General features: G+C 37.0%; 1 protein-coding gene across 2 annotated transcripts; it reads left to right on the top strand.

Annotated features, from left to right (window-relative positions):
* Window positions 1-1,564: 1,564 nt before the first annotated feature.
* Window positions 1,565-21,405, top strand: asxl2 (ASXL transcriptional regulator 2). 2 transcript variants are annotated; one of them, XM_084097033.1, is made up of 12 exons: window positions 1,565-1,735; window positions 5,705-5,787; window positions 7,181-7,289; window positions 7,781-7,925; window positions 10,561-10,679; window positions 11,970-12,087; window positions 12,271-12,411; window positions 12,491-12,651; window positions 12,771-12,867; window positions 13,396-13,501; window positions 14,525-15,155; window positions 15,694-21,405. In XM_084097033.1, the coding sequence occupies exons 1-12, from the start codon at window positions 1,679-1,681 to the stop codon at window positions 17,584-17,586; spliced, it is 3,660 nt and encodes a 1,219-aa protein (XP_083953159.1). In that variant the 5' UTR covers window positions 1,565-1,678; the 3' UTR covers window positions 17,587-21,405. The 2 variants fall into 2 exon arrangements, with proteins under 2 accessions (XP_083953159.1, XP_083953160.1); XM_084097034.1 differs by lacking the exons at window positions 1,565-1,735; window positions 5,705-5,787; window positions 7,181-7,289; window positions 7,781-7,925 and adding an exon at window positions 9,665-9,816.
* The last annotated feature ends 743 nt before the right edge of the window (window positions 21,406-22,148 follow it).

The following is a 22,148-nucleotide window of genomic DNA, read 5'->3' as shown; positions in this document are numbered from 1 at the left end:
AACGTTTAAGAATTGAATTGCATTAGAACAAAATATCGAACCAAATGACAACTCTAAACAAATGCTAAACCTCAAAACTAATTTCACTTTTCTATTTATATATTTATATTTGCAAATGTATGATTACCAACTGGTCCTGGGATTTTTTTAGTCAGTTACCCTCAAGTTCACATGATGTCACTACGTAATAACCACAGGTGCAGTTTATTACATTAAAGGTGTTCATTATATGTTTGTGTTTATGTTTCATGATTTGAGGATCATATACTCAAAAGACAGTAATGGAAGTGTATGTATTCAATATAAGTTAATTTATGTTCTCCAGCTTGCACAGTGGTGTTTTCTGCTGTTCAATTTGTTTAAGGCTTTTAAAAGGTCTATTAATGTGGTAGGTGTAAGCCTAAATACAATCATCAGTAAAGATGATTTCAGATTAAGAGTTAATTTTAGTTCTCAGGTTAGTGTTTGTGTGAAAACAACTGTACAATGCTTAATTCACTGTCAATATATTACAATAAATGGTCTCAATTAATCTCAAATTTAGAATTTCCTGCAATTTGCCTGCAATATATGTTAATTTGTCCATTAATTTTGAAGCATTTGGGTAGATTTACATTTAGGTAAATTTTGTAAGTCTATAATGTTTTTCAAATCTGATAAACATAATTTATCTAATAACTTAAATTATTAACATGTTATCAGCTATAAGTCGAATGCACTTCAGCTGACATCAAAGAGCCAGGCCAGAAAACACAATATCAGAACTGCAGCAAGTTTCTGCTTTATGAAAACGCGTAACATGGCAGGTCATGTGGTGTCAACATGGCACCACCCATCAGGGGGCGACCTGCACCAATGTATTTTTTTATTTTTTTATTTGTAGAATTTTTTAAAAGACTAATATGAGTTGAGTATTCATATCTCTCGATGTTTGCTAATATAATTTTACTCATACTTATTCAAAAATGCTATTTAATGTGTAAAACCTATTTGCTCGCAAAAAGTGCACATTGGCTTTAATTTTAAACATCACTACAAGAAAGTGTCCAAATAGTTTTTTCCTTAGGCTATCTATTGCAGTGCATTTGTTGTTTTATAATTTATACCCTCACAAACTATTTTTTGTGAAAGGTTTGCTTAAAACGTATGCTTGTTACATAATAATAATTAATAATAATTTTGTCACTTGTATGTATTTTGTTATTTAGTGAAATTACAGCCTACATGCATTATAAAGTGAAGTCTAAGATACGTTTTATAAATACATAGGCTAACTTTTAAATATATGTTCCTTCTGTTGACCACAGTAATCTAACACGTGAAAATAAAGCTTATGTTGTAAACGCATGATGATATAGCATCTGCTAAATGCCTTGAATGTAATTTAATCGGTATAAACGCTTAAGAGTGATACTATGTGCAAGCGTGTGTGTTTGTTTGGAGTTTGAAACGTTTATACAAATGAAAACAATGGAGAGAGAGAGAGTACTAGCCTAAGGTAGGTGGTTTCCCCTGAACTGTCATCGTACAGTAAGATGACGTTTCCCAGAGGGTCACATGATTTGTCTCTTACAGTAAAAACCCAATATGGCAGAGATGGCAGGTCTTGCACGGTAACTAAAGCAACATCAACACTTTCTACAGCACCCTGGTCGATTTTTCGCGACCGTCCGCCGACATGAGGGAGAGACAGAAGAAGAAAAAGGGGAGGACGTGGGCAGAGGCCGCCAAAACGGTAAAACAGAGGACTTCTTGAGAGCTTGTTTACGCCTTGTGCTCCCACTTGTACAACTGTGTTTATGAGTTCATGACCCGCTGGTGTAGGCGAAGTATTGCGTATGCATTTCGGGGCCTGGTTTCGGTTGGTGTTGCCAAAGTGCATTTAGATCCATACACTATAAAGCATGACATAACGCATGCATGAACTGGTTTTGTCCTTATTTACGTAACATTTGGGAACTTTTTTGATCCGGGAAGTGATTTGATGAAACGTCTGTAGCATGACGTTCTTGTCAGTTGCTAGCAAGCGCGCGGCAGCTTAGCGCGCTCATGTAGACTAGTGACACTTCGCTGGTTAGCCAGTTAGCTTAGCTCAGCTCACCTAACCCACAAAAATAACCCAGTATTTTCATTAACCTATCAAGGACACTGTAATATTACTTTTTGCTTATGAAATCTTCAGTGTTTTCTGCTGTGAACGGTTAGAATCACCGCCCGCTTAAACATGTTGTGTCTTTAGAGACCGCGAGTTTGTCAAACAGAGCTTGTTTACTTTTTGTCGTCGTTAAAATTGTTGTTTTGAAATGGTATTTTGATTTCAGACGAACTTTCCGCATTGCTGTTGCATTTAACTTTAGACCCAGATTGTAATATGCGAGACACTGAAACTGAACTTGTCTTCTGAGATACAAGTGTCCCTTCAGGACTTCACACTGAAGTTTCACATATATTCACAGCTTTTGATCATGCACCTGTTTGTCTTCAGTCGGATATTTTTGATGAATCGGTTAACGAATCTGAATGAACTATTTGTTAGTCTGAATCAGTCAGCGGTTCTCGAACGAGTGGATTTGTAAGTTACATCTCCAACTCGCAGTGTCCGGGTCAACCAACCACACATTTGACCAATAACTGTCTCTTTGTCCAAATCGTAATGATCGAAAGAGTTACAGCAGAAATGCAAATAAAACTGAAAATGCTTATGTCATGACTGTATAACAGGTTTACAGTACAATGAACTCGGACACATGCTATTACAATAAAAACCGTCCAATTCGTAATAAGTGAAATGCAAGTTACAGCAGAAATAATAAAAATAAAAGCAGTGTAAATGCTTATGACTTGACTGGGGCGGGGGTATTCCAGAAAACAGGTTACAGTGACATACCCGGGTATGTTTAAGGTTAAGTTAGTGGATAACCTCAACTTTCAGGTCCAAAACGGAGGTAACTTTAAGGATTTGTAAAAAAGTAGCCAACTAGCCATAGCTACTTACTATCTTAACATAACCTGCTCCGGAGCAAGTTCTTTTCCAGGCCTTATTGATGAGGCACCGTGGGTGTGACAGATTGCACACAATATTATATAGTTAAATCAATATGTAAAGCACTATTAAAACAAGGTGATGTTTATTTTATTCTAATATATTTATATATGATAAAGGGTTGGGGAGTAATGGAATACTGTACATGAAACAACATTATAATCAGGAGGATACAAAAACCTGGTGACTAATTCGTTACAGTTACGTCAAAAAACAAAGTAATCAGATTATAGTTACATTTTGTAAAAAGTGGGAATACTATCGGGATTTCAATGGTTTGTTTCATGTAAAACTAAATAAATTAGTATTTTGACATAATAACGCTATATTTACTGACCGTAGTGATGTGTGGATCCAAAAGAAATTAGATTACATTACTTTAATATTGTGGTGCTTGGATTACGTTACTGAATACTTTTTTATGAAGTAATTTGTAACTGTAACGGAATACATTTTTAAAGTAAGTAATTGGCATTGAACAAACAATATTTTTCTTATTCAGAGTTAGTTAGATTAGCCTATTAAACGAAAAGATTGAAAAATGTTTGACGGTAAGATAACCTTGCTGTCTGGCATACCCCCTGGTTTAAAGTACAATGAACTGGGACACATGCAATTACAATAAAACCCATTAAAAAAACGTAAAAACATGAAATGAAAATTCACCCTTTCTATTTTCTAAATGCATGTTATAAATCTTATTATTCATCATTATTGTGACATATTTTCTGGCTAACAAACGAACACGGTGTGATTATGATTCAGGCTGCATCACAAGTCAGAATTCAGATTGGGATCGGTAGCATTCAAATATTCATCTAGTTCCTTTTGCTTGAAGATCAGATTCATCACGCCGGTATGGAGCCGAAGCTGGCCATAGGGTCTGTGCGGAGGACCTGTCTGGTTCTCGTGGTCTTTGCTGAGGATCTGTGCCGATGGCTGTCATGTCGTCGAGGCCTTCACAGGGGATTGTCTAGTAGATAAGGTCTGTGCTGACATTCAGGGCTGCGTTTTGGTCGTGTCTAGGTGCAGGTCCACCATCTGATCTGGATATGGACCGGATCCGTCTGACTACGGTAACCTCAGGATAAGGATAAGGCAGACAGACTAATATTAGCGCAGATGCCATTCTTCTTACGATGTAACAAGTACATCGGGTGTTATAGGAAGTGTTCCCGGTTGACCTAATGTATGCAGCCTAACAATCATTTAACTGATTTGAATAATATAATTTGATAATGTGTTAAGTGTATGCCAGGTTAAAGAGATGTGTTTTTAGTCTAGATTTAAACTGACTGAGTGTGTCTGTTTTCTGAACAAAGCTAGGAAGACTATTCTAGAGTTTGGGTGCTTAGTAGGAAAAGGATCAACCGCCTGAAGTTGATTTTGATATTCTAGGTATTCTCTTTTTTTTACCATCAACCTGCCAGGGACTACAGATGTAAATTAGCCTGTATGGCTAAATCTGGCACATTCACATGATGGACTTGATTGCTCGTGTTAATTAATGTGCATTGTCCCCTTTAAAATAAAATAAAGAATATAAAAGAATTTTCAACTGGCCAAAACTTTTAGATGAATGAAGGACTATAATGCGCTAAGAGCTCAAGTACTGAGGGACTAAACCATTTAGTGCTTTGCAAGTAATTAGCAAGATTTTAAAATGTATGGGATGTTTAATAGGGAGCCAATGCAGTGTTGACAGAACCGGGCTAATATGGTCATACTTCCTGGTTCTTGTAAGAACTTCAGTTGCTGCGTTTTGAACCAGCTGGAGTTTATTAAGCGTGCAGGGTAACCACCCAGTAGAGCATTACAATAATCTAGCCTTGAGGTCATGAATGCATGAACTAACTTTTCTGCATTGTCATTGAGAGAGTATGTCATCATTTAGATATTTTTAAGATGGAAAAATGCGGTTTTACAGATGCTAGAAATGTGGCTTTTAAATGAAATATTGGTATCAACGAGCACACCCAGGTTCCTAATTGACGACGAAGACTTGACAGAGCAGCCATCATGTGTTAGACAGTATTCTAGGTTATTGCGTGCAGAGGTTTTTGGTCCAATAATCTCCTTTCTTCAGAATTAAGTAGTAGGAAATTACTAGTCATCCAATTTTTTTTATATCAGTGATGCATTCCGTTAATTTAGTGAATTGGTATGTTTCGTCAGGGCGCAAAGAAATATAGAGCTGAGTATCATCAGCGTAACGGTGAAAACTTACGCCATGCTCCCTAATGATATCTCACAAGGGTATCATGTACAGGAATAAAAGCAACGGTCCTAATACTGAGCCTTGCGGTTCTCCATACTGAACTTGTGATCGATATGACACAAGTTCAGTATGGAGTCCCGCATTAGATGGTCTGTTTGCGTGTCCCATACTCTCAAAATACAACCACTTTTGAATGTAGTTCAAAGTATCTCACCCAAACTAACATGTTTCTCTGTCCCAATAATAAGAACTAGGTTAGTTTCACAGAACGGGACTGGCTGCTTCACTGAGGTCAATTAATGATAGAATTCAAAGGCATTACTGTCTAACAAACCTCCTTTTAGACTGACCATCAGTTCCGTCTACTTCATCCTTTCTCTGCGGTTACTGCTATAGTGAGTCATTGCTGAATTGTTCACTTGTTCCCGTAATACTGTTCGCAGGTGCTCGAGAAGTACCCCAACACACCGATGAGTCATAAAGAGATCCTGCAAGTAATTCAGAGAGAAAGGCTCAAGGAGATAAGGTGAGGTCATTCTCCAGATGCTTCTTGTGTATTTCTTTATTAAAATAGCAATTTCTTTATCAAACAAACATTCTAGTTCAGATTGTGCAGGTTTCCCCTGACCTGTACCAGGTCATATACCTTTTATGTTTTATTTATTGTCTTTTGTTTTATTTTTCCAAAGCAAAATTTAATGTGGCAAAGTATCTAATTATCACATTTCTTTTTTCTTTTTTTTTCATTTCTCTGTTGTCTTCCAGAAGGTAAGATTATACAGTAGTGCACCCCCCCCAACTAACTTAAATCCATTAGCCAATCCCTATGCATGTTATTAACATGTCCCCAGTTGACAGCATGCAAAGGGTCTCTGTAAACCCCAAGAGCGAGGACCTAATGGCCATGGCTTTGACCATAGTGCTTGTCCTCTGAAATGGCTAGTGGCTTGTTGTGCTTCTGGCAGTTTTGCTCTGTTTGAAGATGTTTCATTATGTACTGAATGCTTGTTTAGCCTCCTTAAGCTTATCCTTACGATTATTTATTAAAAATAAATAAATAAAATTAAAATATTAAAATAATAAAATTAGAAATGTTGCTTTGGTTACATTATTTAAGCACTAAAATACTAACTAGAAATAAACAAAAACTCAACTAAAACCAAAACTGAAATAAAATAAATGAAACCTAAAAAGTAATATAATAACTAATATTAAAAGGAAAATGGAAAATATTCAAATAAAAGCTAATTCAAAATATTAATAAACTATAAATACTACAGAAACTGTAAATACTACAGAAATCACCCCCTTTCAATGCCATTTCAGTGAGCAGCACTGACTCTGAACTCCCTGAAACGCCTCGATTGCAGTCTTGAGTTTTTTTTCTGTACATACACATTACAATATTCCTCATTTAAATTATTCCCGCCAAAGGGGGGAGTTGAGTTGTGTTAGTAGTGTTGAAACTCATGGTTATGGTAAGGTGTGTGCCATTTCCAAAACACACAAAGTATTTGACTAATCACAACACACTGGTCCAGCCGACCAATCAGAGCACATTGCACTTTTCAGAAGGAGGGGCTTCATAGAGACGGGTACTAAATAGAGCGTTACTGACAGGCTAGGAAAAGAGGTGCTGCAACAATGTAAAATGTGAAAAATAATGTGTTTGAATATTCAAGCATTAAAACCTATCCTAGTAGACCTATCCCCCCCACCCCACCCTACCCACAAAAAAATAAATCAAGACTTTGTAAAAGGGCATAATATGGCCCTTTAATTTAAATTTATATTCACATTCATGTACAAATATCTGGAAACCAACCACTGAACTGTGATCTTTGTTGCAGCTTTTCAGTTGTGTAAAGATGGTGACTGTGACTATTTAATTTGCTGAATTTATTTTTATTTATTTTTAGTGGGACTTCCCCTCTTGCCTGTCTCAATGCCATGCTCCATACAAACTCACGTGGAGATGAAGGGATCTTCTACAAGGTCCCCGGTCGAATGGGAGTCTATACACTGAAGGTAATATGAATGAATGAATGAATGAGGCACTTATATAGCGCTTTCATATGTACTACATACGGTTTACATACAATATAGGTATATAGTAATAACATGTATACCTTGAGTAAGTTGCATTTGATAAAAGTGCCTGCCAAATGATGAATAAAAGTAAATATAAATGCCGGTTTCCTATTTCTTGTCTGTTTTCTGAAGTTACTACGGCTCTGTTGGATGGCATGAATATTTACTGTACAATTTGCTGTTATAATTAATTAATGCTCCGTTAACGTTAGTATAACAAGCCACACATGTCAATGATGTGGGGTTTTTTTTAATAATTTTTTTTTAATTTTTTTAGCAAATTTCTATATATTTATGCTCTACACATTCCTAATGATTTATTAAATGTATAAATTAACATTAACTGTTTGATCAGATTCAAGTGAGCTGTTTTATGAACATTAGTGTTTGGCATCTGTTGAGTATGGTTTGTATTTGTATGTGAGCAGAAGGACATTGGAGATGTGATGAAGGAACTGTCAGAAGAGGATTCAGAGGATAGCAGTGATAACATGTCTGATACCCGATGCTCAGAAAATACCAGCACCACTACCTACAGCAAAGATGGACGCAGAGAAAGGTGGAAGAGGAGAGGTACCACATTTTTTTTTACGAGCTCTGAATAGCCAAACTTAGAGCAAAGTGTGTCATTTCTGCACCTGAACGTTCCCCCTGTCTGTCATTGGTCAGATAGTTTCACTCCAAAATCATGCCACTGGTTAGGCCTGTCTTGGATCACTGAAACAGAGGAATGTTTTGATATATTTCCATTTTTAGCACTTCCACTTTTAAGAAATACCATACAAAAGGCTTGTTCTTGTATATTAAACTGGAATAGGACAAAGTATTTTAACATTTAAAGGGTTGGTTGAGTATGATTTCACTTTTCTAACTTTAGTTAGTGTGTAATGTTGCTTTTTGAGCATAAACAACATCTGCAAAGTTACAACGCTCAAAGTTCAAAGCAAAGTGAGATATTTGATTTAAAGAAATCGTTTTTTAAGGACTACAACAAACGGCTGGTAGGGACTACACGACATTCCTCCAGGGTTAGTGACATCACCAACCCTAAAATTTACATAAACCCCGCCCCCTGGGAACCGCAGTCCGTGTTGAGAAGAGGAAGAGTTGCTGTAGTCAAGCACATTTGTGAGTCAGCTCAAACTGTAGCATCTGTCTTTTCACATGCAATAGAAAGTCACTCTGTGTGCATCTCACAACAGTTCCTATATGAGCGATTTATAGATTATCATGACACAATATGCAAATTGAAGATAGTTAACTCCACATCAGCAACACAAATTCATCAACTAACCAGTCAGAAACGTCCTGTTGCATTCTACATGTTGTCACTTCTTCTTGAGTCTCTCCATCTTTGTCTGACTCTGTTTAAACATAAAAGGCAGAGCAGTTTCTGTCATTTTAGTGTGTCTGCGTGAGGTAATAATTGGAGCTGCTAACACATGAGCTCTTGAAACCCCGCCCTCTGTGTCGAGAGCAGCAGCATATTTGCATTTAAAGGGCCAGACACAAAACGGTGCTTTTTTGCTAACCCTCAAAAAGTGACAACTTTAACATGCTATATAAAAATATCTGTGCGGTATTTTGAGCTAAAACTTCACACACACACACTCTGGGGACATGATCAGAGATATATTTTACATCTTGTGAAAAGGGCATTATACCACCCCTTTAACATAAATTTACATACTTTAAATGCAACATACACTACAGTTCAAAAGTTTGGGTTTGCTAAGATTTTTTAAAATGTTTTTGAAAGAAGTCTCTTATTTTTTTAGATTGCAGATGATCTATATAACATGGCATGATTGTGAAACAACATATACTGTAATGTAGACTGTAATGCAATTTAACTTGAGAAAATAAGTTGATCACATAATGTCTTTTTAAACAACAATTATAAAATAACAATAATTTTAAACAGCATTTACACTCAACAAAAAACCTGTCAGTAGATTTTGAAACTGATTTATTGGTTGAATACAGGTTGCTAAAATATATCGGTCTGTAAAGATTTGAAGAAATATAAAATTGTAGTTAAATTTGTACAGTAAATCTGTGCATGTATAAAGGGTTTACTGCATGTAAATGTATCAGTAACCTATGGTCCCATGATCACTGTTAGATATCAAGACTCATGTGTTATGGGATGTAGATGAATATGTAGATGTCATTCTGGACCATGAATGTATAACGCTGATTCTGATATGTGTATAAATGACCTTGCATCTTTTCAAGTCAAAATATTCTTTGAATGCAGAACACCCTTTAAACAGGAAATTCTACTTTTTTTTTCTCTCTCTTTTTTGTTGTTGCAAGATTGATACCACTTCCTCATATATTTGAGAGCAGTGCGAAGTTATCAAACACAGGCTTTACCTCAAGCTGTCTTGTAGAAACTTTTTAACTAAGTATTTGAGAATAATGCACTCTAATAGAGCGAATTCCTGCAGAACCAAGTACTGTAAGTAACACTTTCGTCTTAATATGCTGATGAAACTTTGAAGAAGTGAATTGAGAAGATGAGGATTGTTGTGTCAGAAAGAGAAACTAACTCAGCAAAGACCAGGAAATAATTACTGCAGCAGCAGCATATAATTCATGAGAGTTAGTTTGATCAAGCATTTTTTGAAAACACTCCTTTTTATAAATGTGCTTTAGTTTGACTGAATGGATCTATTAGTCAAAGTGAAAGTTTATTTATATTGCACCATTCACAATATTAGTGAAATAATTTGTTTAATTTTTTGGTGGTTCTGTTCTGACTTTTGAGAATTCTGCTGATTTAAATGTGTCACAAGGTCAAGTTATCTAGCTGGCTGGATAGATGACTTGTAATAGTCTTGGAAAAATTAGGAAGAAAGGATTGCAGTTGGCATTTATAAACAAATCATCACACAGTATGTATTTGTTTTCCAGCAAAGTGTATTTATGAATTTATAGCGGTCATGCAAAAGCAGTGTTTACTGCAAGATAACAACTCAACTTATAATGAAAATGTATATTTAAAAAATTCAGACATTTTTAAAAGTAATAATTTACTTATAGTGTACATTTCAATGTATTTGCAAACTTGTGTATTTGTATTAAATTGACCTTGAATGACTTGTCACAGAATGAAATTAAGTTTTTGCATATGCCTGTTTATTTGTGTTTGTGGTACAGATGTCCAAATATACCCAATGTATTGCTTTCCAATCATTCACAGTGCCAACAAAACTGCAGTCTCAGCCGTCCTCCCCACAGTCTCGCTGTTTGTCTCCGTCAGTCTCCAGCAGCAAACTCATGTCCCCATCACAGAAACACAGCAAGAAGGCCCTCAAACAGGTGCTGCCATTTACACCTCTTATTAATGGTTATCTCTCAAGTTATAAATAACAATTGCTGCAATTAACATAGGGGGTCTTATTTTCATGGTATTTTTTGTTACGATAACAGCATATCACATTATGTTCGTTTTTGCTTGAAATTCAACATAAAAATGCTTTATATATTGAATAACCATGTGGTAATGCCTATTTGGATAATTAATTAAATTATATGTATATTTTTAATTACAACTTAATTGTTGGAAAACCTAAGAAAATTCATTAAAAGGTAAACTATATAAACCCACTATGATATTAACCACTGCTGACTAGGGGTGGAACGGTACACAAAAGTCACGGTTCGGTTCACACCTCGGTTCAGACATCACGGTTCGGTACAATTTGTGCATGTCTCAGGCTGTACCACCAAAGGAAAAAAAATTACTTAAGCCTTGTATTTTTTAAATAAGTTTTATTAATAAAGTAAAGGCATAGAACCAGTTTATTTGTAGTGCACTGACAATAGTTTTATATAATTAGTTTATTAATTAAATTAATAAAAAGACAAAAAGACCTTGAGATATGTTTGGTAATTGTACCTGAATGAACTGAAAATTTATTTGCTACATTTCAGATTAATATATTTGTTTTCCTTAATTTTAATTAACAGTAACTTAAACACTTTGCAGTTTGAATGATGTCCTGTATAAACAAAATGACGGAGTATGTTTTTATGTTTCCACTGTTCGATCGCGCCCGCGCCTCACACACATGCACACAAATATAAGTAAACACTTTGCGACTTTTTGATCGCGCCTGCGCCCCTCTCTCTCTCTCTCTCTCTCTCTCTCTCTCTCTCTCTCTCTCTCTCTCTCTCTCTCTCTCTCTCTCTCTCTCTCTCTCTCTATATATATATATATATATATATATATATATATATATATATATATATATATATATATATATATTCCAGCATTGCAATCTTTACATCGCAGCCTGCGGGGCTACAGATTAGGTGTCCCTAAAGAACCCGCGTATCTAACAGTAGTTCCGCATTACATTAATTAATTTGCATGCGAGTTTTATTTATTTTTATACCGTGTATTCTCCATGTAAATTTAAGCACCGAACCGTGACGCCCGTACCGTTTCGGTTCAATACGAATACATGTACCGTTCCACCAGTACTGCTGACTGGTTTAAACCTTATGCTGTTGAGAGAGCCTCTATGCTCTTTGTTGGCAACACAGAAATAACTTATGTTAGGTAATCTGTGGGTTTATGGACATTCTCCATTTCTTCATTTATAGGCACTGAAACAGCAGCAGCAGAGGAATCAACGCCGGCAATGTGGAATCCCCAACGCCTCAAGCCCACGGCTGCTCCTCAAGACCGTCAAAGACATGGCTCGTGACTCCTCCAAATCCTGTACATACTGTTTTTGTTACTACAGCATTTTTACAGTTTCACTAGGCACCTAGGCACTATTTTTCATTTTGAATTTTACCTTTCTGACTGTGATGTAAGAAATCTTGTTCTTCAGGTGTGTCCAAACTTTTGATGGTGCTGTATATTTATGTAAATATAAAACCATATGTCTGTTTGCTGTAGCCTGGGAGCTGAAACAGACAGAGTGCCGCCCTGCCAGTCCACAGAACTCTACCTCCAGCTCGTCCTCCTCTGTCAAAGCAGATGTGTGCCACGCGACTAGTGCCCGAAAGGTGTCTCAGCGCTCAAGTCGGCTCAGTGCCAGTGAGTATCATCACAGATTGATGCCATTTGTGTCAGCACATGAGATTGTGTAACTGATCTCACTGCTTTGGCTTTTCAGGACAACTGAGGCGTACCAAGTGTGAGATAGATGTTGAGACACCAGATTCCATCCTTGTCAACACCAACTTGCGAGCACTTATCAACAAGCACACATTCTCACAGTTGCCTACAGAGTGTCAACAGAAGCTTCTTAAGATGCTCCCAGATGTTGACCAGCAGGTAGTGAAATGCAGAAGAACCCTGCTGTGTTCAACATACAGTATGTTTTTGTGGATCATGAATCAGTGATTGTTATTGATGAACCAATTGTGGTGCTGAGTGGTCTCTCTTTGTTGCAGGCTAGTATAGATGGAGCATTGAAGGTGACCAGCTCTGCCTTGAACAATGAATTCTTCACATCAGCAGCACAATCTTGGAAGGAGAGGTTGTCAGAGGGTCAGTTATTGTCCTTGTGTCTTAAATGTGTACTAAGTAAATTTTTGTTACAATTTCACTGCCTGATACATCATTGGTCTTGACATTTTTTTACTCTCAGTGTGGATACAGCATCACACAGAAGCAAATGTTTTTGGTCACAATTATAGAAATACCCTATATTAAAATTTGGAGGTATTCTTTGCACTCCCATTTAATTTATTCAACACCACAACCGAAAGTGTCCAGCAAATGAGTGGTTATCGAGATAAAATAAGTAGTATTTAACAGGTCATGTGATCTCAACATGGCAGCCCCCATATGGTGGCAATATCAAAGGAGACTTCATTTAACGTGAATGTACTTATTCTTAAGCATTTTTCAAAAGACATATAACATTTTTATTTATTTAGGAGTAAACCTTTTTACAGAAGAAAAAGTTACTTGGTGCTAGTTACAAAAAAAAGTTACTTGTAATACTTGTAACTAATATAATAAGCAGATTTATCTGCAATATTTGTATGTGGCTTATGCATTATGTGTTCTCAGGTGAGTTTACCCCAGAGCTGAGACTGAGAATGCGGCAAGAAATTGAGAAGGAAAAGAAGGTGGAACTTTGGAAAGAGCATTTCTTTGAGAGCTACTATGGTGAACAGTGAGTCAGCCACCACACCTTATGGAAATACTGAAAAAAGAAAATCTGAAAATTGTGAAGGTCAGGGGGTGTACAATTCTGTTACTGAAATATTGCCACTTGTTACTTGTGGGTCTGTCACACTCACTGAATTAAGTGCCTCTGACATATATCGTGCACTTTAAAAAACAAAAAAACAAAAAACACAATACGGTAAAAAAACGGCAGCTGTGGTTGCCAGAAATTTAGTGTAAAAAAAATCCGCTAGCAACATTTTAGGTTTTACAGATTTAACTTAAATTTACAGTTACATTTTTTTTTTTTAAATTAACTGATATAATGTTAATATACCAACCTATTGAAGTACTAATATCTGTTTTGTACCTTTGTAATACACTGACAACCACCAGAAACAGGTGGTGATGAGAATGTCACATGATGAATCAAAGCTCATCACAAGCAGCTTTTCCACAAGCTGAGAAGGTAAATACTAATATATAAAAGGTGCAGTGTCGTTCACATAAGCACAAAACACCATCATAGTAACACAGGACACTAAAGTAATGCAATAAACATTAATTCAACAACGTTAGATATAACTTAAAACCCTAATATACATAACTGATTAGAAAAACCTAAGACATAATTTCATAAATTAGTTATTTCAACAAAATACATCATATGTGAAGTGTCACGCAGGGAATCCTGGAAATGTCAATTTACGTTTTTTCACTGTAAATTATACAATGACTTGTTCTTATTCACTTCCAAAAACTGTAAATTTAACAGTATTTTACAGGTTAGATATTTTACAGTTATTCACTGTATATTAAAAGGAAGACCAATTTTTACAGTGTTTTACCGTTAAAATCACGATCATTCTTTACAGTGTGATTCCTGTCATGAAGTTCTATGCCTTATTTTGGTATCCAGTCAATGTGAGGCCGGAAAATTGAGTAGTGGGTCATTAGTTTACTGTATCGTAGGTGATGTTTTGTTTTTGATATTCTTTTTGCTAATCTTCAGTCTTTTCTTGCTTTTCAGTTCTGGACTGAGTATAGAGGAATCCAAAGAGCTGACAGAATCCATGGACATTCCTGAACCAGCTAAAAGCTCAGTCCTACCAGGAAAGCCAGAGATTGTCAAAGAGTCTCAGAAGATAAACCAGACAGAGGTCATCCACATGGAGTTGAGATCCAGAGATGTGAAATCAACAGTAACACATGCCTTCCCTGAAGAGCCAGTCAAACCTCCTGCTTCAGAGCAATCACATTTATCTTTAGACATGAGGAAGGATATACAGGAAGAATTGATTTCAGAGTCCTCTGTTCAAAAAGCAGTGGATCCCAAACCTTGCAGTGAGAAAACGCTGGAGAATGAGATCACATGTAAGCCCCCAGCATCTCCTTTGGAAGCGGTAGTCACCTGTTCGAAAGGAAAGGAGACACAGACCACTAAAGAGGAAAGTCCTGTGGGTAATGCTGAACAGATAACGGAGAGCAATAAGGCTGGATCTCCAATAACCGCTGTCACATCTGAGCCTCTGAAGAGAAAATTCTCTACTGAACTGGATACAGAGCTAAGAACAGAGAAGAAGCCCCGTGTCTCTTCATCAGAAACGTCATCCACTGTGACAGATAAAGAAAAAGTAGAACAGAGAGTACCACCTCTCAAAGTAAGTTTTAGGTTTATTTCTTTTGAAACAAAAAAAACCCTAAATTCACCCTAAGTATTAAACTGCAGTGTTACACCCTGATTACACCAGATGAGAGTGATGATGCAATGCATCAAAAGCCAGTAGAGCCCATTATAGTCATTGATACTGTCTACACTATAAGGTGCAATTTGATGAGTTACTGCCAGTTTTAAGCAGTTGACAAGGGTCACACCCAGTGTATTCATAAGTGTCATTTGTGCTACTTTATTTGCAACTCATATTGTGTGACTTGTTGAGGAGAGATTTTCAAAGCAACACTCTTGCAGCCACCTTGGAATGCACTAGCATCTATCGAGAACACTCTAGCAATCATAACAGCATGCTAAAACCGGCTCAGAACCCTTTTGTAACCACAATAGCAATGTCCTGGCAACCACCCACAACACCCTATTATCGTGGTATGGAGTTTTTCCACAGAAAGAACTTTTTTGACATTAAATGTTAACTTTAGTGGAATTTTGGCTCTGATAGTAACACTTAAACTCTCTCTTTGCAGATCCCAGTGTCAAGAATTCTCTCTGCCCCTGCCGGTATTGAGCAGGTATCTCCAAGGACTCCTGTTCCCTTGACACCACCCAGCATTCGGCCTGGTCGCACCGGTGCGCGCACTCTAGCTGACATCAAGGCAAAAGCCCAGTTAGCACGTGCACAGCGTGCTGCTGCAGCAGCCGGGTTATCTTCCTCGAGAGGAACCGGCTCAGTTGGAGGTACCTCAACACCCTCTCCAGCTCGGTCCCTGTCTGAAGATTTTTCACCAGCAAGCAGCAGAAGTCAATCTGTGTCGCCTATAAAGCTAAGCTCTGAATCTCCGGCCCCTGAAGGCACAGTGACTCTCTCACAAACCTCTCCTTCCTCAGGTTTTACTGGACACACAGACCCCAGTTTTGTACTAGACTTCACTGCACAGGGTTTTTTAAAAGAAAATCGCTCTTTGATGGGGTCGCAAACCACTCAGTGCGCATTGAACCCAATGGGCAAGGATCAACACAACCTCCTCAGTCCTGGAGGGACACCAGCACCTTCAAGTCAGGCAGGAAACTTAACTATGTCAAACACAATTGCACAAAACCAGAGACCACAGCAGACACCTTTTTCAGCAGCGTTAGTGGCCAAACCTAGCTCTTCAATCCCAGCAAACAATCCTCTGGTCACCCAGCTTCTTCAAGGTAAAGAGGTTCCATTAGAAAAGATCCTCCCAAAGCCACTAGCCAAGGTGGAGGTTCAGTCTATGGCCGTATCTGCCAAAGATAAAGAGAACCTTGGTACCACCACTGCTGGGTTTAAAAATGATAGCCCAACAAACCAAGAAGATGTCAGTAAATTGGGGAACCAAATTCCTTTTTGTTCATCTGTGATGCAAGTCGGAAGTATGGACAAGTTGGTCAAAGTTGGCACTCAGGACCAGATTCTCCATCCACTAAGGCTCAAATGTGAGCAGAAGCACACCAATTCAGACTGTCAACCCTCTCAATTTCAATCCTGTCAGTTAGGTCACCTTGAGAGCAGCCTAGACCAGAGTGTCCATCTAGGAATCTTTGGACGGAAGAGGTTATCTAAGCCAGCTATGACAGGACACTACCTCCTCAATGTCTCCACATACGGTAGAGTATCCGAGAGCAGCAAACGGCCGCACCTAGCTTGTAATACCAGCTCTGCCCTTGCTAACCTGAAGAAAGAGAAAACTGAAGCAGAGGAGAGTGTGAAAGGGAAGACAGAATCACTTGCAGGGTTTCACACCACCTCTCAAGGGCACCTGAATTTCCCAAGGGTCAAAGTGGAACAGCAGGGTTGTTTCATCAATAAACCAGATGATGGTTTGGCATCCCAACCCTGTTCTGATATAAAGTCTGAATCTCCATCAGTGAGCTGTTTATCCAGCAAAGAAGGAGGCAGCACTTCTACTAGAACCAAAGAAATATGCTCAAGAACACAGCTTGATATGTGCAGTAGTATACAGGATAAAACAGAGCGATATCAGTTAAGTGACTGTCACCAACGCACGTTTTTGTCTCAGAAAGCCCATAATGGACCTCAGTATGGTGGCACTATCAGCATGTCTGTCCCTAATGCACTGAACCACAGCATGGCTGACACTCCAACTTCTCCTACTGTGTCTTGCAGTGGTGATGGTGAAACGGCTAGCGGAGGTATGATGTCTTTTTCAGTCACTGTCACTGCCATACCTGCAGGTCACCTACTGGATCAGAGCAGTCAGGGTGAGACCTCACCTGAGCAAGCCTACATAGAAACCTCTGGGATGGAGGACGTCCAATCAAAGTGCTACTGTCGGCTGAAGGCCATGATCATGTGCAAGGGATGTGGTGCATTCTGTCATGATGATTGCATTGGTCCATCCAAACTATGTGTCTCATGTTTGGTGGTACGATAATGGTCATGAGGATAAACTGCAACATGTTCATTAATTCAAAAAAACAATCACTGCAGTGAGGGTAGCAGAAATGTTACAACAGTACAGCAGTGGTGCTCTTGCTGTGGTAACCTATTCATGTGTCCATTGTCATTTGAGAAAGACTGTTGTGCTGTTATTCTTTGGGGGGAATTCACTAAGAATGAATTGCACCTGCTAATAGTGCTGCTTATTTGCACGTACATTCTGCTTTATTTTAGTGGCCGATTCAAGAAAGGAATTACGCATATCAGGTAATGTTGCTTGTAAACATGGCCAGCTACAAGTGCTGTTCTTGTAAGTCAGTTCTGAGTAGAGGTCTTCTCGGGTCCTAAAATCTGCACCCGACCCGAATCACTTCTTACCCGAACCCGACGTGCATGAATTAATTTGTTTAAAAGAAAAACCCGACCCGAGTCAGACCAGATAAAATTAGACCCGAGTCCAACCCTACGGCATTTATTTTCAAACCTGACTGGACCCGAATGTAATCGGCATTGATGTGTTCACAGCCTGCAGCCCCGCAGTCAGTCAGGACAAATGTGTCCTGCGGACTGATTTGGCCACTGCTCCATTACTTTAATTTATTTATTTACTTATTTATTAATACTTTATATTATTGGTTAAACAGAAAACTAAACGTATAATAATATAAACTGTTACAAAGCTAGCTAGCTTGTTAGCTTGAGAATACTTGCCCTCAAACTTGTCGACATAACTCGAAACATCCGATTTAAAGCCTTTCTTCTTGTTACTAGAGGGTGTGGGAGATGGCACTTCAGTTGACATTGTTCATCGTAATCCATGGAAGATCTTGCAAGCAGTGAGTCTAAAATCCATGCTGACGGTGCTCATTGAAACGGTAGGCAAAAATTTGGAGCAACTGTGCATAGAGTCCATTGCACATAGAAGCGTGGATTCAGAGAGATCTTAGAAAAAGTGAGTCTTGTCATAGAATTGTTTTAAATAATACATTTTTGTTAAATACCCGACATAGCTTAAAAGAATTCAGGTCTTCTCGGGTCCATTCTGAAAAAGCATATTTATTTTAAATTACCCAAGACCCGAGGCCACTAATACCGAACCCGATCCGTGTCCGTCAAAGTTTTGGACCAAAGTTTTCGTCAAAGTTTTGGACCTGAACCGGCTCGGACCTCAGGTTTTTGGATCCAAGTGGACCCGTGAAGACCTCTAGTTCTGAGTACTTAGTTGTGGAGAATGCAGCAGACTTCTGTGATATGGCAAGCTTTACTTGGACTGTTCAGTATGGTTGCACTACTAAAATCCAGACACCCGTTTCAGTGCTTTAAGCGCCTGGTTAAACTGGATTGCGAATGGCTAGTGAAAAAGATGCAGGTTTTTGTGCTGAAATGCTGCACTCAAAAGTGGCGCAACTGTTTAGTGAATTTGCCCCATTGTGCCCCATTTCTTTACAGCACAAACACAATTAGAATAGTACAATATGAGGCATGTAACGTGCAATGCCGAATAATTCTTCCTCTCATTCATTGAGCACCTTTCTTTAGACTCAAGACTCAATACTGAATAGTGGCAATATTTAAGGCTTGTTTCTTTTCTTTAATATTTTTGTAACAATTTCAGAAATGGAAATCAATATACTACTATTTTTGTAGATGTTAAAAATTATGCCCCCACCGCCCCTACCCCTCAGATTATGAATCTTTTAGACACAATTCACACTATTTTGCTGGATTAGAAACATGTAACATCAATATTTAATGTTTGCTTCTCCTGCAAAACAATTTTTTTCGGTTGGTTTTAGCTTTTGTGACTCAAGCAAAGAACCACACAACTGAAATACCAATTACTTTCCAGAATTACTGTGAATATGTAAACCTAATATATTAACCTGCCTTGTTACTAGGTTTATATGGTACTGTTAAAAGTTAATTATGGGAGAGAAGGGAGTTTTGTCAAATACGTTAACAGGCTTGCACTTCTCTTACATTGGTGGGTTTCACTTTAGAGAAGAATGTAAGAACAGGTTTATGCTGATAATGGCAATAATTTGTATATTTACAACATTTATAAAATTAAGATCATTAGCCCCTTACATCATTTTCTTCAGAAAAAATAGGATTTATTAGGGTTGCACTTTTTTATGTTCAGAAAATGACTTTACCTTTGCTATACCTTCAAAAAATGACTTGTAAGGATAAAGAGAATTAAAGCACTTCTTAATCAAATAATCTATTGTACCCTCTCAGGAGAAAAAAACAAAACAAAAAACAGGTCTTAATCATTTCAATAGCCTGTGTCTAATCATTTGAGTTGTTTACGTCACATGAATGACATTGCCTCTAATTGGAATAGTAGGTATTCCCAGTAACCTTAGTTTTTAGGGATAAACGATATGAGCAATGAAGTTAAACACTCAGAAGGGAGGTTATATGAAGTTTTTTTTATATTGTAAATACTGACTTTCTTTGAGATGTACAAACATTTTCTACTAAGCATTCTTGTATCTTGCCTACACATATCCGTTTGTCTGATTGGGTTTTTGTTTGAGAAATACTGTCCAACACAAATCATAATTTCAATCATATTGCAACATGAAATAATGTTAAATTTCTGTCCTGAAACAATTCTGCTAAACAGATGCATTTTGATACCAATAGTTCTATGTACTGTATCTTAAAAAAAAAAAAAAGTCTTGTTGCATCTTTGAGTTAGTCTTTTTTTAATCGTCTGCCTTCCAGGCAATAGAAAAGTAAACGAATTTTAGATAAGATTTGCTTGGTAATATACCAAAGTCAATTTATGGTAACTAGATAATCAATTTTTTGTTTTTAATGTCTGTCTAGTCAAGCAAAGTAATATATTTTAAGTAATATATTTTAATAAAAAGAAGTCTATATACAAATCATTTTACGAAACATTTAAGAAACAGGGTATTTACTATATCTTTATATTGGCTGTCCCATTTTGGTATACCTTTGTCTGAACTAAGTGTACAAACTTTATACACATTTTTTTGTACCAGGGCCCTTGTGATAGTCTTTTTGTGTGGCTAGTTTTGCCTGCAATGAATTGATGTTCCCTCACAGTGGATTTTTAATTGACTAATAATATCTGTGTGACACTTACAGCTCACTTTATTGATTACTCGAAGTCTAGCTTATTACAGAAAGAAAAAAATCCATCAGGTTATAGTGTTTGTGTTGTATGAATAACATTTACTAGCGTGGTGGTGGGGTTGTGCTGAATGTCTTTGGGTGTGAGATTGTTTTTCTGGTAACTGGTTTTCAATGGGTAAATTATCGCTTTCATTTACATATATATACATATGCAGCATATAAACATTCAAGAGACTCATTGAACATAACTGTGATACTTCCATTTATATTAGGCCTTAGAACCGATCTGAATCTTTAAAAACTGATATTTGGGTCTTTGGAAATATTTTAATTTGTCAGACCTGAAAACACCAGTGGTTGACTGTTGTTTATTTACTGCTTTCATTTCATTTGATAGAGTTGCAATGCATGACTTACCACTGCCTCTGTCCCCAACCTTATATGCCTGTGACATTTTACAAAACACTCTGATTTTTAATTAATGAGTCAATGTTTTCCCCTGCGGAACCGTGAAATGATACGATTGTGATTCTTAGTGCAGGAGGTGTTGGTATTCCAGAACACAATGTGTGTTATTTTATGTTTTAAAAGTCAAATATTTTATGTAAAATAAAGGTGAATGTAAGATAGTACTTGTAATCAGCACTTGTAAGCAAAGTGTATTTTATCAAGAAACAATATGAATAAAATGCTGTAAAACAAATGCAGTGATGGGGTATTTTTGATGTAATTCAGCTGATTTTCAATATGGTATTTTATTGCTTTTCTACGTAATTATTAAAAATATTAAGAACGCAAATTTTCACTAAAATATTATTTTAATTAGCAAATTAATTAAGTGCCAGGTGTTTCTCTGTATTTTTAGCCTGTGGCCAGTACTGCTTATATCTTAAAAGTTAGTCATCTAAAATTTGTCTTCAAGACTGATTAAAACTTTTTAAAGACTGTTACATAAAAAGGTAGATCAATCTAATCTGAATTGGACAGATCAGTTAGACAGATTATCTCTTGGTTAACTGCTAGTTGGCCAATAGTTATTTGAGAAACAATCTTAACATAGTGGCTAAATCTATGCAACTGGCCTCTGGACTGGAACTATATGTTTTATAAACCCAGCCATATAACATCCAAAATGTCATCAAAACATGACATTACATAAAAGCTTCACATGCAGTTTAAAGAATATGCCATTAATAATAGGCTAAATTGACTGTAAAAATGATAAGTTGACTTAACTTAAAAAATAAACAATGCGTAATTGAAAAAAAAAAGGTTATGTGGAATTGTCAAGTTCACTTAACTTAATTTTTTCAATACACATGAAGTTTATTTACTTAATAATTGTAAGGCAACGGGTTTCCTCAATTTATTTAAGTTAAGTCAACTGATCAGTTTTTACACTGTTATGATTTGAACAATGTACCATATTTTCCACCAAAATAGCAT

The sequence above is a fragment of the Abramis brama genome (assembly GCF_963993115.1).
Source record: "Abramis brama genome assembly, chromosome: 21".
Taxonomy (NCBI): Eukaryota; Metazoa; Chordata; class Actinopteri; order Cypriniformes; family Leuciscidae; genus Abramis; species Abramis brama.
This window is presented reverse-complemented; position numbering and strand designations above follow the sequence as displayed.